We start from the raw sequence: 15,223 nt of genomic DNA, 5'->3' as shown, positions 1-15,223 counted from the left end.
GGTGTAGAGCACGTGTTTGTGCAGACGTGTGTGTGTGTGTGTGTATCAGTGTCCACTCAGTGTGAGATCTTGGGCTCTGTTTAAGAGCTTGTCTCGTCTCTCGTTCATCTCTGCATGACCTCTCATGTTTGCAGACTTATTAACTCTAAGAGGGCAATTCTCTCTCTCTCTCATTTCCCTCCCAACAGTCCCTCTTTCTCTTGCCCTTAATCTCTCCTTTATTCTATAGCCATTTTAAAGGAAAAGCTCACCCCAAAATTAAAATGTCACGATTTACTCCTTCCAAATATCATCCTTGTCATTATACTGTTAATGTTTTAGTGGAACATGAAAAGAGAAATTTTTAAGAATCTTCAAGCAGAAAACAATTACACAAAAAAGTGCTCTGTATGACTTAGACACTATATTCCAAGTCTAAAGCAATATGCTAGCTTGGTGTGGAAAACACGCCAAAATTTAAGTTTAAATTACATTATTCACTGTCAGCCTGTCCCCCAGTGAGCTATTATTTGAAGAACTGCTGTGATCAGATCACTGAATCACTTCAGAACCAAATCAATGAACAAATTGTTGTTTTGTGATGCTTCTTTTCAATGTACCAGCTGATCCATTTTACAAATTTGTCTGAAAGATTCATACACAAATCAGACCGATTTGTTTGCAAAGTGAGTGTTGTACCACTTCAAATGGACCCATCAGAGCGCAAACCTAAGTTAACACTACAAAAGAGCAAGACAAAAAACATCAACAGAATACTAACAAACAAGTAATGTAAGATGTGAGTGCTTGAGTGGTTCACTTACATTCAGAATCTAGATTTAGAGCAATTCTTTCAGATTTACTACTCAGATTTAGAGTGCTTTTTAAATTCACTATTCATATTCAGGTTCAGATTACAGGTAGTTCACTTCTTTATAAATTCAGAATGCACAGTAAATATATATTTACATTCAGAATTCAGATTCAGAGTGGCTCATTTACATTAGAATATACAGAAACAACTTAAAATGAGAATCCAGATTCAGAATGGTTCACTAAAGCTATGTTCAGAGACTTTTAATAAGTGCGAACAGCACAAAGCACACTGAAAATGATCTTTTTGTTTTTGATTCTGAAATCAGATATACTCTAGGTCTGATGTTTTGCAATGCAACCTCAGTTTGAAGTCATATCAGAATTCATGCATCTTATGTCATTCTAGATCAACATTTGTCATAATTCTACATAGATGGGAGTGTGGTGATCAGTTCACACTTGAATCTGATATTCACCATATTTGTGTACAACCAAAAAAAAAAAAAAAGTAAATTCAATGATCCAGTCACAGTTGTTCCACAGAGAAAAGTAAATCATGCAGGTTTGGAATACTAAATGATGACAATATTCTTTTTGGGGTGAACTGTACCTTTAACATCTTTCCTGTCCACCCTCACTCTTTCACGGACCCTTTCACTCGTCCCATTTATATGGGTCTTTCTCTCTGTCTTTTTGTCCATCCCTAGGGCAGACAGGTGGGACAGCAGCTCGCTTTCTCTCCGTTTCTTTGTATTTCTCATCTCACTTACTCTCTGCTATGCTTTTGTCTTACGCTCTTTCAGCCAGATTCAATGTCAGGTGTCACTTTCAGTGTTAAATAAGTCGTTTTCTCTCTTTTTCACTCGTTTCTTGCCTGGAGGGGATTAAGTCATCCTTCACTCTTCCCACACAGACACCTTTCAATAAAAACTCCCTTACACTCTCATTGAAGTCAGACAAAATACCCAGCATTCCAGAAGATGAAGCAGAAAGGGTGTGTGAAAGGAAGATATCTGCAGTGGTCATGCGTGGGCAGCTGTGGGGACTGCTGGCAGCTTTTGACACCCCTTTCTATTTTGCAAAGGCGCACAGCACAGAAAAAACTGATTTCCTGAAAATTTGCCACAGGCAGCTCTTGTGATGACACCTTAAATGTGAGCAGTGGCACAAATAATGTGACATGCACATATAAAATTGTTCAACATGAATAAATGGAAACGTTTAACAGTGTTGTTGATATGACTGTGTGTTCTCAGTCGTTTGAATGAATCGGCTGAATCTCAATGACTCACTCATTAACAGTCACCCTTGCTGTCACCTACTGGCGGTTTTAATTTCACATTTAGACTATTCATGTTTTAAATTATTTCAAATATCAGTATTCAACGTTTTATGTTAAAAAAACAAAACATTAGGCCTATTTATGCATCTGTAACTGCAGTTTAAATGCATCCATGTCCCCTCTGAGAGACATAAACTGTAAATACATCTAAATGCTATTTCAGATGCAGATTCCAGAAATGTTCAGATTCCAGAAATTCTTTCTTGTGTTGGAATGAAAGACACTAAGTACCAGATGAAGTGCTTCTTATTCTTACCCAGAAACACAAAATGGAAGAAAGAGTTAAAACTGAACACAATCTTGCTACTCAAGCTGTGTATGAACATTTTTTATATATATTTATTTGCTTCTTTTCCATTTTGCATATACTTGTACTTTTACTTTCAATACTTAAGTAAGATTTCAAAAATACTTTTTGTACTTAAGTACAATAAATATCACATACTTTAAGACTTTTACTCAAGTAATATTCTAAACGGTGACTTCAACTTCTACCAAAGTCATTTTCTAGTAAGATATCTGTACTTTTACTTGAGTATGGCTTTCAGGTACTTTATACACCACTGCATATGGGTCAGGTTTTGCCTCGATTGCAAGGACCAGCCCTTATGAAAACAGCTCACTATGCATATTTAGAAATGTAAAAATGTAAATGTAAAATTAAAAATTAAAAAATTAAAAATGATCTTTTAAAAATAAATGTGATAGCTAGCTATTACTGCCAAAAAGTCTGCTGAATCTGACAAAAAAACAAACCCTGAAAAAACTGTTCTCTAAATAGATAAATTAATGAATTAAAATATTGTTTTTATGGCTAGTCTACCGTAAAATGATATATATATTTCTCACATACAAACCAAATATGTGTGTCTGTTTGTGACAATTTCCACTCACCTCATGTTTTCCTTTCATTCTGCAAATTCTGATGTCATTTTTGTTGGATTCCCATGTCCTTTTCTGTAACAGAGGGAACCGTTTTTCTGCAGATATCAGCATGAACACATTTAATAATCATTTTATACAAGTTCAGTAAAGCAATAAGTGACTTAGCCTACATTTTAGACATGATATTGCTTGTTTTTGCTCAATTTTTCCAACGAAAATAGATCACAAAAATAGAAATAGATCTTTGTTGAAAATAGAAACAAAGATCACAGCACTGTTTTGCGTCTCTGAGCAATGGACGGTGTTTATTTATTGAATGAATCAGCTTTTTGAATGAATCGGTTGAATAAATGATTCAGTGATTCACTCATTAACACAGTCAAATGCTTTGTTTCTGAATGAATCAGTCGTTTGAATTAATCGGTTGAATCTCAATGACTCACTGAGTAACAGTCACTTGCTGTCACCTACTGGCGGTTTTAATTTCACATTTCGACTATTTTTTTTCATGTTTTAAATTATTTCAAATATCAGTATTCAACGTTTTGTGTTAAAAACTAAACATTAGGCCTATTTATGCATCTGTAACTGCAGTTTAAATGCATCCATGTCCCCTCTGAGATACATTAAACTGTGTAAATACATTTAAATGCTATTTCATATTCCAGAAATGTTTTCTTATGTTGGAATGAAAGACACTAAGTACCGGATGAAGTGCTTCTTATTCTTACCCAAAAATACAAAATGGATGAAAGCGTTAAAACTGAACACAATCTTGCTACTCAAGCTGTGTATGAACATTTTTTTATATATATATATTTGTTTGCTTCTTTTCCATTTTGCATTTACTTGTACTTTTACTTTCAATACTTAAGTAAGATTTCAAAAATACTTTTTGTACTTAAGTACAATAAATATCACATACTTTAAGACTTTTACTCAAGTAATATTCTAAACGGTGACTTCAACTTCTACCAAAGTCATTTTCTAGTAAGATATCTGTACTTTTACTTGAGTATGGCTTTCAGGTACTTTATACACCACTGCATATGGGTCAGGTTTTGCCTCGATTGCAAGGACCAGCCCTTATGAAAACAGCTCACTATGCATATTTAGAAATGTAAAAATGTAAATGTAAAATTAAAAATTAAAAAATTAAAAATGATCTTTTAAAAATAAATGTGATAGCTAGCTATTACTGCCAAAAAGTCTGCTGAATCTGACAAAAAAACAAACCCTGAAAAAACTGTTCTCTAAATAGATAAATTAATGAATTAAAATATTGTTTTTATGGCTAGTCTACCGTAAAATGATATATATATTTCTCACATACAAACCAAATATGTGTGTCTGTTTGTGACAATTTCCACTCACCTCATGTTTTCCTTTCATTCTGCAAATTCTGATGTCATTTTTGTTGGATTCCCATGTCCTTTTCTGTAACAGAGGGAGCTTCGTTAATGAGGGACTGTTCATTTCCAGCATAAAGTATGTGTGCATGTGTGTTTTCTGTTCTCACCTTGCTGTAAAACATCTCTTCTCCCACCACGTTGTCCAGCTCCACTCGGAAAAGGTCATCTCTGACACATAAGCACAAGGAGAGAGACAGAGCGAGAGATTGTGAACCACCACACCACAGCACAGTAACACAACACTGCAAAATAATTTCTATCTTTATCAGAAATGTCTTAATCATCTAAACCTCTTTAAAACTAAATACATTTACTATTACAACATAACACAATTAAATTTACACTTAAAACAAGAAAAAATGAAAACGATTAACTAGGTGTATGCTTAAAACAAGAAAAGTCTCTTAAAGAGTCAAAGTCCTTAGCCTCACATACCGAAGCATAATATGTATTCATCAAATTTTGAACAAATTGATCACATTCTTGTCCCCTGATCGCCGTCTCAGTGCAAACACTCAGTTAAACGATTCACCACAGCTCGTCCTACATAATCATGATTCAGTGCATTGTGATTTGCCTGATTTCCCCTCCATAATTCATAACCCACCCCCACACTGCATGCATGTTGCATGCAGCTCCTCATCTTGAACACAGCATCCAGTGCTACAGCACTTCCTGCAACCATTTTAATAATCTTTCTATAACCTTGCGCTGTCTATTAAAGTCTCTATGAATCTGATCTCTTTTAATCATGGCGTGTTTGGTGTTATAGAGTACCGTGGTTTATGCCTGAATATTGATCAAGGTCTAAGAGCTGCTGCGCGGCCCGACGAGAGACTTGGAGAATTTCAAATCTTGTGTGTGTCTCTCTCTCTTTTCTGTCTGAAATGTTGTAATCTGTGAATTTGCCAAGCTCACAGACCAGCCCATGTTATTGCAGTAGTATTGATCTTATCTTTCACAGCCTTCCATCTGCATCACTGCTCTGTGGACACATCAACAAAAACGTAGACTGTGTATGTGTGTGTGTGTGTGTGTGTATATGTGTGTTCTTGAAGAGTGTCTGACGAGACTGACTATGAATTATTTAATCCCTCTCTGTGTGGTTTGTTAAAATGAATCCCCTTTGGCCATTCCCTCTCTGAGCAGGGCGGCCCCTAAGTGCCCTGGTTAAAATTATCATACACTTACACAGTACTTGCCTTATTTAGAGAGCACAAACTTTAAGCAGATACAATCACCGAAGCGGCAAAGTAAAGCAAGGGGTCTGTTTGGAGTTCAAAGGTACTTTCACATTTACATGAATATAAAAACAGGCTTTATAGTTGCACAAGGTTACCAAACAACACAGATGGTTTGGTCAAGACATGCAGAACATTGGCAAGAATAGAATAGATGGGGGCCAGTAAAAACTCTTTCTTTATCAGTACCTCCACTATCTCGTACACAAACTGTAGTTTTTATCTTCTTTCAAAATTTCCCCATGTAACTAATCTTGCATAGTTTCCATGTATATATTCTTATGTGAATTTAGTAATATTGCATAAAAATGCTGGATGGAAAAACCAAGATCATTTCCAAAATGTGCATAAAACAATATACACTTGCTTAAGGTGGATACTTTTTTTTATTCAGAAAGATGATATGCGCATAAACCAAAGGCTGTGTTCTCTTCTGATTTGAACTGAACATTTATTTTATTCCAGTTCAATTCCTAAAACAAACAGGATGCAGAATTACAATTCAAATGCAAGGAAGCAGAATTCAAATTAAATGTTTTTAACAAGAAAAGCAATGTAGGCCTAAAGTCATGCATGGATGGATGGATGGATGGGATTGGATTCTTCAAATCTGAATTTTGCACAACCCTAGCAATAAACTACAACAACTTCATTCACCAAACTTTGTTCTACTTATGCACTATTTTTTATTTACTTTCCAAGAGATTTGAGATTTGAATTGCAATTTTCACATGGCAGATAATATCTAAATCCCAGAGAGAGACCAAAATATCAGAAACCTGGCATGGATTCTTTTGACTTTATCCAGTAAGCAACCATACAGTACATCTTAGCAGTCACGTGGCAATGCCACATAATAATGGATTGTAACTTCTAACTTTCCTATTTGATTTAATCTCACTCTATCTATCTTTCTTCACTCTAGATTGGTAGAATGTCTGAATGATGGAGTGCCTTTGGCCACCTTTACTGTATTATTACATTACGTTACATTTATGCATTTGGCAAACACTTATCCAAAGCGACTTACATTGCATTCATTGTATATTTTATCAGCTCATGCAGGAACGCTGAGGGATGTATTATGCAGTACTGTGTGTTTGGTACAATACTATGCCCTCATTCAGTGCTACAAATTTATGACCATACTGACAAGCATAAAAGGGACCTGAGAGACTCAGGATCTCTCGAGGGGGACCCGACTATATTTAACATCAGCTATGAAGCAGACAGCTAAAAGAGAAAGTGTATTTGTCAATTGTAGCACTACAGGAAGTCTCAAACCGTTTCTTCCCGCGTCCCACAGCAGCCCTGACGGCAGCTGAGTCCTTAATTTCTCTGCACCGTTGGAGGCTGTGCGCCAGTCAGGCGGTGTTTCCGTGACCTCAGAGGTCAGCCGGAACCTGTCCCGCACTGTTAGTGACAGGTTCGAGGGTGAAATGTGTTGAGTTTCACTCCTGAGCCTAATTGAAAGACTTGACCTCTTGACGAGGTCAAACACTACGAGGTGGCTGAGGCTTGATTTAATGTGACTTAACCAGGTCGCCGCTGGCAATCTAAGTCACCCTCCTCTAGTTACTCGGAACGTTAATTATTTACACAGATCACAAAAGAAACACCTCATTTGTCTTATGGGTGTATTTATTTATGGCTTGGACTGATTTTTTCCCCCCAACAAGTCTGAGGCTAGTTTGCATTCACTTGCGTGGGAGTCCAGACATTTCTGGAGGAAACTGCACGTGTTTAATAAAATACTTCAGTACTCTCATCCCTGACCAGGTGTTGGCAAGGTAATACTGTAAAGGGGTTGAGAGGCTGGCCGCTTTCTTGGGGCATGGTCTTGAGTGGTTATGCTAATGCTAACAGGATTTAGCCCGCCTGCACCCCTTATCACACTTGAGCACGCCGTTGCAGACTTTATTCAGTCAATCCAGGCTGTCTATATCCTTGACTTGAAACTTCACTCACTCTCTCTCTCCCTTGCACCTAAGCAGTATTGCCTCCTTTTTATTTCACTCGGTGTTGCCGTTGTTATTGAATGCTCCCTCTTGAGTCATCGGCTAAATAAATCTCCTTTTCCACAGAGGTCATTTTCAGTTGCTACAGCAAACACCTCCATTTACTTCAGACACTGATAGGTACATACAGTTTGCTGACTGCACACAGCGGGGCTTGAATTTCATCGAATTACGTCGGCCACAGTGGCACCATGTTGGAAAGCATACATAAAACAGTCACTCGGCTGGACCGTACATTACACTTCCCATTGATAAGAGGTAAGGGCTGTATTTAATCATGACAGCTACAGTTGGGGAATAAAGTGTATATATAAGGTTTATTGGTCCATTAAAGGCGAAATAACACAACAGGCTTCGAGTTGAGCTTCTTTAGGCCAAAGACTTTTGCCCTTTTTTATGAGATAGCCCAGTCTGGGTGTCTTAAGTCATATGGCACTTTGTGATATATTTATTTTTGAGGTTTAATTTTTGACATGGTCGAGGGGGCAGGTAATTTCCTGACACAGTGTGGGTCTTTATTAGAGTATGATGCCTCCCCCTCCGGACCCCTACAACTTTTGGTAACTATCACCATATGTTTGAACTCTCCCAGTGGACGTGCCAGCCATTTTTGGGAAGCATGTTGCATAAATTCACAAAACACAGCTTATTTTTGTAAAGCGCCAAACCTAATGAAGTTGTATTTTTGTTTATCTATTCCTAACCCCGGCTCCTGTGAGGTAGGCAAAAAATGCAGGATAGCAAAAACATCATTGACCCCGTGATCTTTTCAAAGCCCCACCCTGGCCTAAAATCCTGAAAAGACTACAGGTGTCCAGACTTCACATCTATAACAGTTTTACATTTATAACTCAGCATGCTTCTTAAAGGGACAGTTCACTCTAAAATGAAAAATTTAATTTACCATCTTGTCATTCCAAACCTGTATGGGTTTCTTCTGCAGACCACAAAAATAGGAAAAATATATTTTGAAAAAGATGTTACCTTAAATTGTTACTTAAAATGTTTACACTTAAAATTAAATTTTTCTCTCATTGTGAGAATTATTGTAATTACAGTTCAAAACTGCAATAAATAAAATACTCAAAAACAATTATCAAATAACTATCTTCAAAACAACTTGATATAACAAATAGTGCAACACTATAAAATCTGCTGATATTTGAATGTAGATGTATTCAGAAGTAGGAAAGCATCAAGGTAAGATCAGGGATAAAATAAAACAAGATAGTGTACAATTAAATTAAAAAATTCAATTAAAATGTAATAAAAATAAATAAATCAATAAATAAATATTACAAAAATTGACATTATTCCAATTTACACACACACACACACACACACACACACAAAAAAGATATTTTGAAGATTGTTTTTACTGTTTTGACCCCACTGACTTTTTTCCTAACAGTAAAAGTCAATGAGCCAAAAATAAAAAAATTTCAAAATATCTTCTTTTGTGTTCCACAGAAGAAAGCAAGGCATACAAGTTTGGAACAACATGAAGCTGAGTAAATGATGGCAGAATCCTCATTTTTGGCTGAATTATCCCTTTTAAAGGCTTTGATAGCTATTTAATTACTATCTACAGGAAGCAGCCATTCAGACTCTTGATCTCAAGAGAGATTGTTTTTGAATGTCACATAATTTACTTAAACACGCATCTCTGTGCAGGTAATTACAGATGCTGATATAATGGTAATTACAGGGTACGCACATGCTAATCAGCATTATTTTACACCCTACCTGGCTCCGATGTAAAGGGTACGATTGACCTGCAGGATCCTCTGAATGTGTAAGGGCTCCTGTCTGAGTGATGAGTGATGGGGTCGTCCGAGAAACACAGGATACCTTCTCACCACTGAGGAGAAAAGAGGTAGATGAGACAGTGAGTGACAAAAGGAAAGGGTTGACAGAGGGTTGTATCATCTCTTCATTGCACTTATGGGTGTGGGTGAGGTGATCCGTTAAGGCGAGAGGCGTTCGATCACTCATGAGTCACACTTGAGATAAAAATGTTGACAGCTGCCTTTAGTTGCTCTTCAGTGGTTTTCACAAATAAAGTCTGTTCTCATCATCTGTCGGCCTAGTCAAGTAGTGTTGCTGCCAGAGGTGTAAAATAACATTTATCCTGAAACCTGTTATATGACATTAATAAGATGGTAAATTTAAATTTTAAACATTTCAAGTAACAAACAACTATCTGGTTTTGTAGTTGTTGGATATTTGAATGTAATTGTAGCTGGAAGTAGGAAAACATAAAAGCAAAATCAGGGGTAAAACAAATTAAGTTAAATGTAAAATTGAATATCAAAAATGGGGAAAAAGTACATTGAAATGAAAAATGTAAATGAAAAAACCCAGTTATTATTAATCATATTAACAAAAATAATTAATGAAAAATAAAATTCACATGATTTTCATTATGTGAAAATATATAGCTGCCTATATTTGTGTATATTTTTAAATTATTATCCTGAAACCTGTTACCTTAGATTGCTACTGGAAATTTCTAAACATTAAATTCATTAAATTATCAAACAACTATGATTTTATATCTGATTTTGTTGTTTGATATTTGAATGTAGTTGTATCTGTAAGTAGAAAAGCATCAAGGCAAGATCAGGGATCACATTTAAAAAAAAAAAGAGTAAAATAATGTCTAATTTAATTTAAAAATAGTTAAAATAAAAAAATAATATAATAATAATATAATATAAATACATGAACAAACCAATTTTTACCTAAATTTACATGATTACAATTTAATTATTCTTTCCTCACATTAAATATATAGATAAATTTATCTTTTTGGGAGTTCTAACAAGCTTGAAAACCTTTTGGTCACATTTACCATTGCTCGCAATTTTGCGAACAAGATCCAAAATTTCCCACAATAATGCTTAATCATAATAATGAAGTACAAATATTCAAGTACTTTACATCCCTGTTTATTACTCTCCTTCTCTATCTGTTCCTCTCTTTCAATATGTGATAAGACTCTCCCTAGAGCTTCCCATAGCTCCTCGTCTCTTTATCCTCCTACCCTGAGCGTTATAAACCCCCTCCCTTTTCTCATCTTTCAGATTAGATAGACCGGCATGATTTGCAGGCAGGGATGCATGGAATCGATATTATTGATGAGTGATCAATCACATGCCTGCTCTGCATTAGAAAGTGAAAGCTGAGAGCCTGAGAGTGCAGACGGGCCCAACCCTGATCCTTGATGACTGCATGTGAAACAGAGACAATGTTACCTTCAGTGGGGATAAAGTTCAGAGGTCCCGGTTCCTCAGGGAAGACCGCACACACCAACCGCAGGAGCCAGAAGATCCCGATGAAAGATCTGGCCACAGTCGTCATGGTAGAGGATCTCCGGCACTATAACAGGAACATGGAGAAAAGAGTGAGGTGAGGTGGCAGAAGATTTAGCAGGATGCACACTTCTGTGAACTAAACTAGCACTCCGATGGATCCTAAAGCATCTCTAACATCACCCCAGAGATTAAGATCAGTAATTAAGTTATCCACCAATAGAATTTGTGCTAGTCAGCCCTAATGGTCCAGTCGGTGTGGTGTGTCACAGAACTGTCATCAAAGACACGGGACCCAGGACTGAACTGCCCGGACGTCTAACAAAAGGGCTTCACACAGAGCCAGGATTGGGGAGGGGGCCGGAGCACATGTGAGTGGGAAGCTCTGTTTAAGAACCTAGAGTGCTGTCTTGCTGTCTACTGCTACAGACAGCATCCTAACCAAAATAAACATTGAAATTACTGATCTGAAATGCGCTAGGCACCAAATATATACCATATGGATTTTTAAAAAGTCTTCATGAAAGAGTTATAAGCCATGAACCAAACCACCCAGCTTCAGTGAATCAAAACATCACAAACTTTGATTTGAAGCAAAAAAAATAATTTGGGGTGAAAAAAAGGTATGGGACTGCGTACTTGACAGCTTTATTAAAGAGCAGAACTACAATGCCATGAAGCATTATGACAATCTGAATAAAAAAATGAAACATATATACAAAAATATTTAAGGATGTTCATTATATATTATGTATATATCACTATATATTGACTCTATTATGCCATTGAAAGTGCTTCATGGGTGGGCATGATTTGCTTGTTACAATTCTTTGATTGGTGTAGACATTTTTGGAAAATCATGGGTCATTTGGTTTTTCACCAGGAATTCTACTGTTAAAATGATTTTTTTATTTTAAAAAGTTGAAATAATGTGCATATAGCATTGATTAACAACCTTGAAGCTCACTGTAGGTCTAGAGAAGAATTTTGAATAAAGTAGTTCATAAAATTACGGTTAAACTACTGATGTCACATGGACTGTTTTAACGATGTACTTACTACCTTTCTGGACCTTGAACGTGGTAGTCGTGTTGCTGTCTATGGAGGGTCATATCTTGAATATATCTTGATTTGTGTTCCAAAGATGAACGAAGGTCTTATGGGTTTGGAACTACAAGAGGGTGAGTAATTAATTGACAGAATTTAAATTTTTGGGTGAACTATCCCTTTAAAGTACTGCCTACTGTAGGTACTAAGTATTTATTTATTTTGCATATAACTTTGTGCGGCTGCATGTGTGTGTACTTGAGAAAGTTACTGCAAGCAGAGATGGACTTTTAAATTGAATGCCTGAAAATAGACAGGAACTCTTGCCCTCTTGAAAAAAATACAGCAGAAAGAGAGAAGATGTGATGGAAACACAAATGTCACTAAAATTAAAGTGCAATGCAATCTATGTGGAAAATTACCCCTGCACTTCAGAGAGGCACAGAGAAGCTCTGGAGAACTGTCACAATAGTATTGTCTGTAATAGTCTAAAGTAATGGTACTGTCTGAAAAAGAGATTTCAATGGACAGATGATACATGTTATCTTTTACTGGTTTGAGATACACCAACACTATTTTAATAGTTTGAAAAACATACAGAAAATTGCTGTATCAAGTCGATACACACTTCAGTTTTCCTCCATGAAAAATGGAATCAAATCCTTGTGTTGTTCCAAACTGACTTTCCGTCTTCATTGAAACACATTTTTATTTTTGGGTGAACCTTTTAAAACTTCAATAATACTTCTACTGGGTTTTGATTAAGCCAGGGGAACAGATCAAGAAAATTGAACAACAAAACAGAAAGGCATTCTCAACAGAACATAAGGGTCAATAATGGAAAACCAGAATTTATGAAAAGGCACAGCATGCTTTTCATACCTTTTAAATGAACTGTACAATGAACTGCTGTATTTGTTCAAAAGAACGACTGAAAAACCTGGGAAATTATAAGGCCAGTTGTCATGCATTTCTGATATATTTTCCACAGTGGTCAGTGATTTCAATAGCATGAAACTCAATATATGAATGAGTACTCAGCTCTCTGCTTGAGTGTTAACAAGCTGAGAACATTTGCTTTGAAACTTTAGTGGAAATGCTGTTAGTTACATTCACAGTGCAAACATAAACAAATCAGCGTCAGTTGAGCTTTTCAGCGCCAAAGCGTTAAGACGGCACGTACATGTATTAAAATCTGACAGCCTCAATTTCTTTATTCAAAAAAAAAAACCCTTCTCATTTTCCTGTGGCTAAGTGCCAATTGAGTAACACAATGCAAAGCAGCCAGCTCTCATTTGTCAGAGCGTGGCCTTGCTGTCCAAAACGCACACATGTACATGTACACACACAACTACATCCATTGTGGGTCTATTTCTATAGTAAAATGGCTTGTGACTTTTTATCAGGGCTAACTATCTTTCCAGGACATTTCTAGAATTCCTGCTATTGAAGTCTGAACAAGGCCGCCCCACACACTAATAGTTCAATACCCAATGCAGCAAATTATGCCCAACAATAGGCTTACATGAAGAAGAAAAAGAGAGAAAATGAAAAGAGGCCAAATGGGGAATGAAGGCAGACGGAACAGGATAGCTTAAACTAGAAGACGCTGCCATAAGTTGGTATCAGTGATTCTATTGTCTTGCTACAATTAATCATTTACGAGTATGCGCCAGGCCTCGCGCATTTAATTAGCATAATTAGAAACTCTGAGCTATAGAGTTTCAGGGGACAGCAAGCTAAACAGATGCAGAGGGGGTGAAGTAAATACAAGCTTGGATATAACATACACCATTCCACTTTTAATTACGGCAAATGTCAATTCATGTACCATGGCTGGTCCACTGATACCGTACTAACATTCAATGCTGTCCTAATAAATAAAGCTAATTCTTTACCATCAGAGATGGGAATTTTCTTGATTCTGGTTCAGATTCCTCTTAAAGAATCTAGCTCCTTAAATGGTGAATATTTGTGGATGCAATCCAGTCATTTCAATAGGAAACCATGCAATTGGGAATTTCACAAGAGGGTGAAATATACCGCAAAGGGTTCAAACTGGTTACATGCATTCACTGCATTGACCAACAGAATTCTGCTTGGTTTGAAGGTGAATTCTGTGTGAGCTTTATACATCACTACACTATAACAGACAATGGACCTTTTTCGCAGATATTATACATCATATGACCACACCAAGTTACTTGTTCAAGGATTTATGATACACTGGTTGTGCCGTATGTGTCTGATTCACTACAAAGAACCAACTCATAAGAGTAATTTCTTCAGGGATAAAATATACTGTATGAGTGTTGTATGAGTTTGATTTACTAAAAAGAATCGATTCAAAAGAGTCATTTGCTCAGAGATGAGATGCATTGGTTGCACTGTCTGCATCAGTGTTAATTTTGACAGGCATTTTTGATTTAGTCTGAGTCTTTATCTTGAGACGAAAATGCTTAATAGTCTTAGTCACATTTTAGTCATTTGAGTCTTTCATAGTTTTAGTCGACGAAAAGTCATTGCATTTTTGTCAACTTTTAGTCATTACTTTTAGTCAAACTGCAGTTACCAACATTTTATTTTGGTAGCTATTTTATAGATATAGTCTAGATTATAAATATAGTCATTAATTCTTCTCTCTTTAGACCAAAACAATTAAGCTTATGAGAAATTTGAATCAAGGATTGAATTTGGAAAAACGTGAATAAATGATGACAATTTTCATTTTTGGGTGAACTATCCCTTTTATCCCTTCAGTAGTGAAAAGGGAGCAACTTATAAAAATTATAGTTGTTCATATAGGCCTATAACATATATAATATATATAATTTATAATTTTTTAAAAAGAAGCAGAATAAGACTAAGACAAATACAAAAGAGATACAAATTAAATTCATGTTTTCAGATACAGTAAGTTTACTTAACATTTATTTAACACCTTTTGTTGGTTAACATTAATGACATGGATAGGTACTTAATTAGGAATGCTGTCCCTTTAAGACAGAAGGCAAGCATGTAATACCGACACGTTCAGTTTTCACCCACCTGTTTAAGTTCACTTAATCCATAACCGACTGTATTTACGCATTTTGGTAGCCTATCCATCCACTGCGGCTGCCATACTGAGACTAGATATGCAAACGCCCCTCATCCGATTGCAATCCAA

At 36.2% G+C, this 15,223-nt stretch overlaps 1 protein-coding gene across 1 annotated transcript in view; it reads right to left on the bottom strand.

Annotated features, from left to right (window-relative positions):
* The window catches only part of LOC107717564 (semaphorin-6B-like), a 132,925-nt gene that overhangs the window by 46,937 nt on the left and 70,765 nt on the right, over positions 1–15,223 (bottom strand). Inside the window, exons 4-7 of the mRNA XM_016524354.1 lie at positions 10,951–11,074; positions 9,440–9,554; positions 4,542–4,602; positions 4,397–4,459 (exon numbers count right to left, since the gene is read on the bottom strand). Coding sequence (XP_016379840.1) covers positions 4,397–4,459; positions 4,542–4,602; positions 9,440–9,554; positions 10,951–11,056 — 345 coding nt within the window. The 5' untranslated portion in view covers positions 11,057–11,074. The remainder of the gene's footprint in view (positions 1–4,396; positions 4,460–4,541; positions 4,603–9,439; positions 9,555–10,950; positions 11,075–15,223) is intronic.

This window comes from Sinocyclocheilus rhinocerous, unplaced genomic scaffold (assembly GCF_001515625.1).
Source record: "Sinocyclocheilus rhinocerous isolate Xijiao unplaced genomic scaffold, SAMN03320098_v1.1 scaffold813, whole genome shotgun sequence".
In the NCBI taxonomy this organism is placed as follows: domain Eukaryota; kingdom Metazoa; phylum Chordata; class Actinopteri; order Cypriniformes; family Cyprinidae; genus Sinocyclocheilus; species Sinocyclocheilus rhinocerous.
This window is presented reverse-complemented; position numbering and strand designations above follow the sequence as displayed.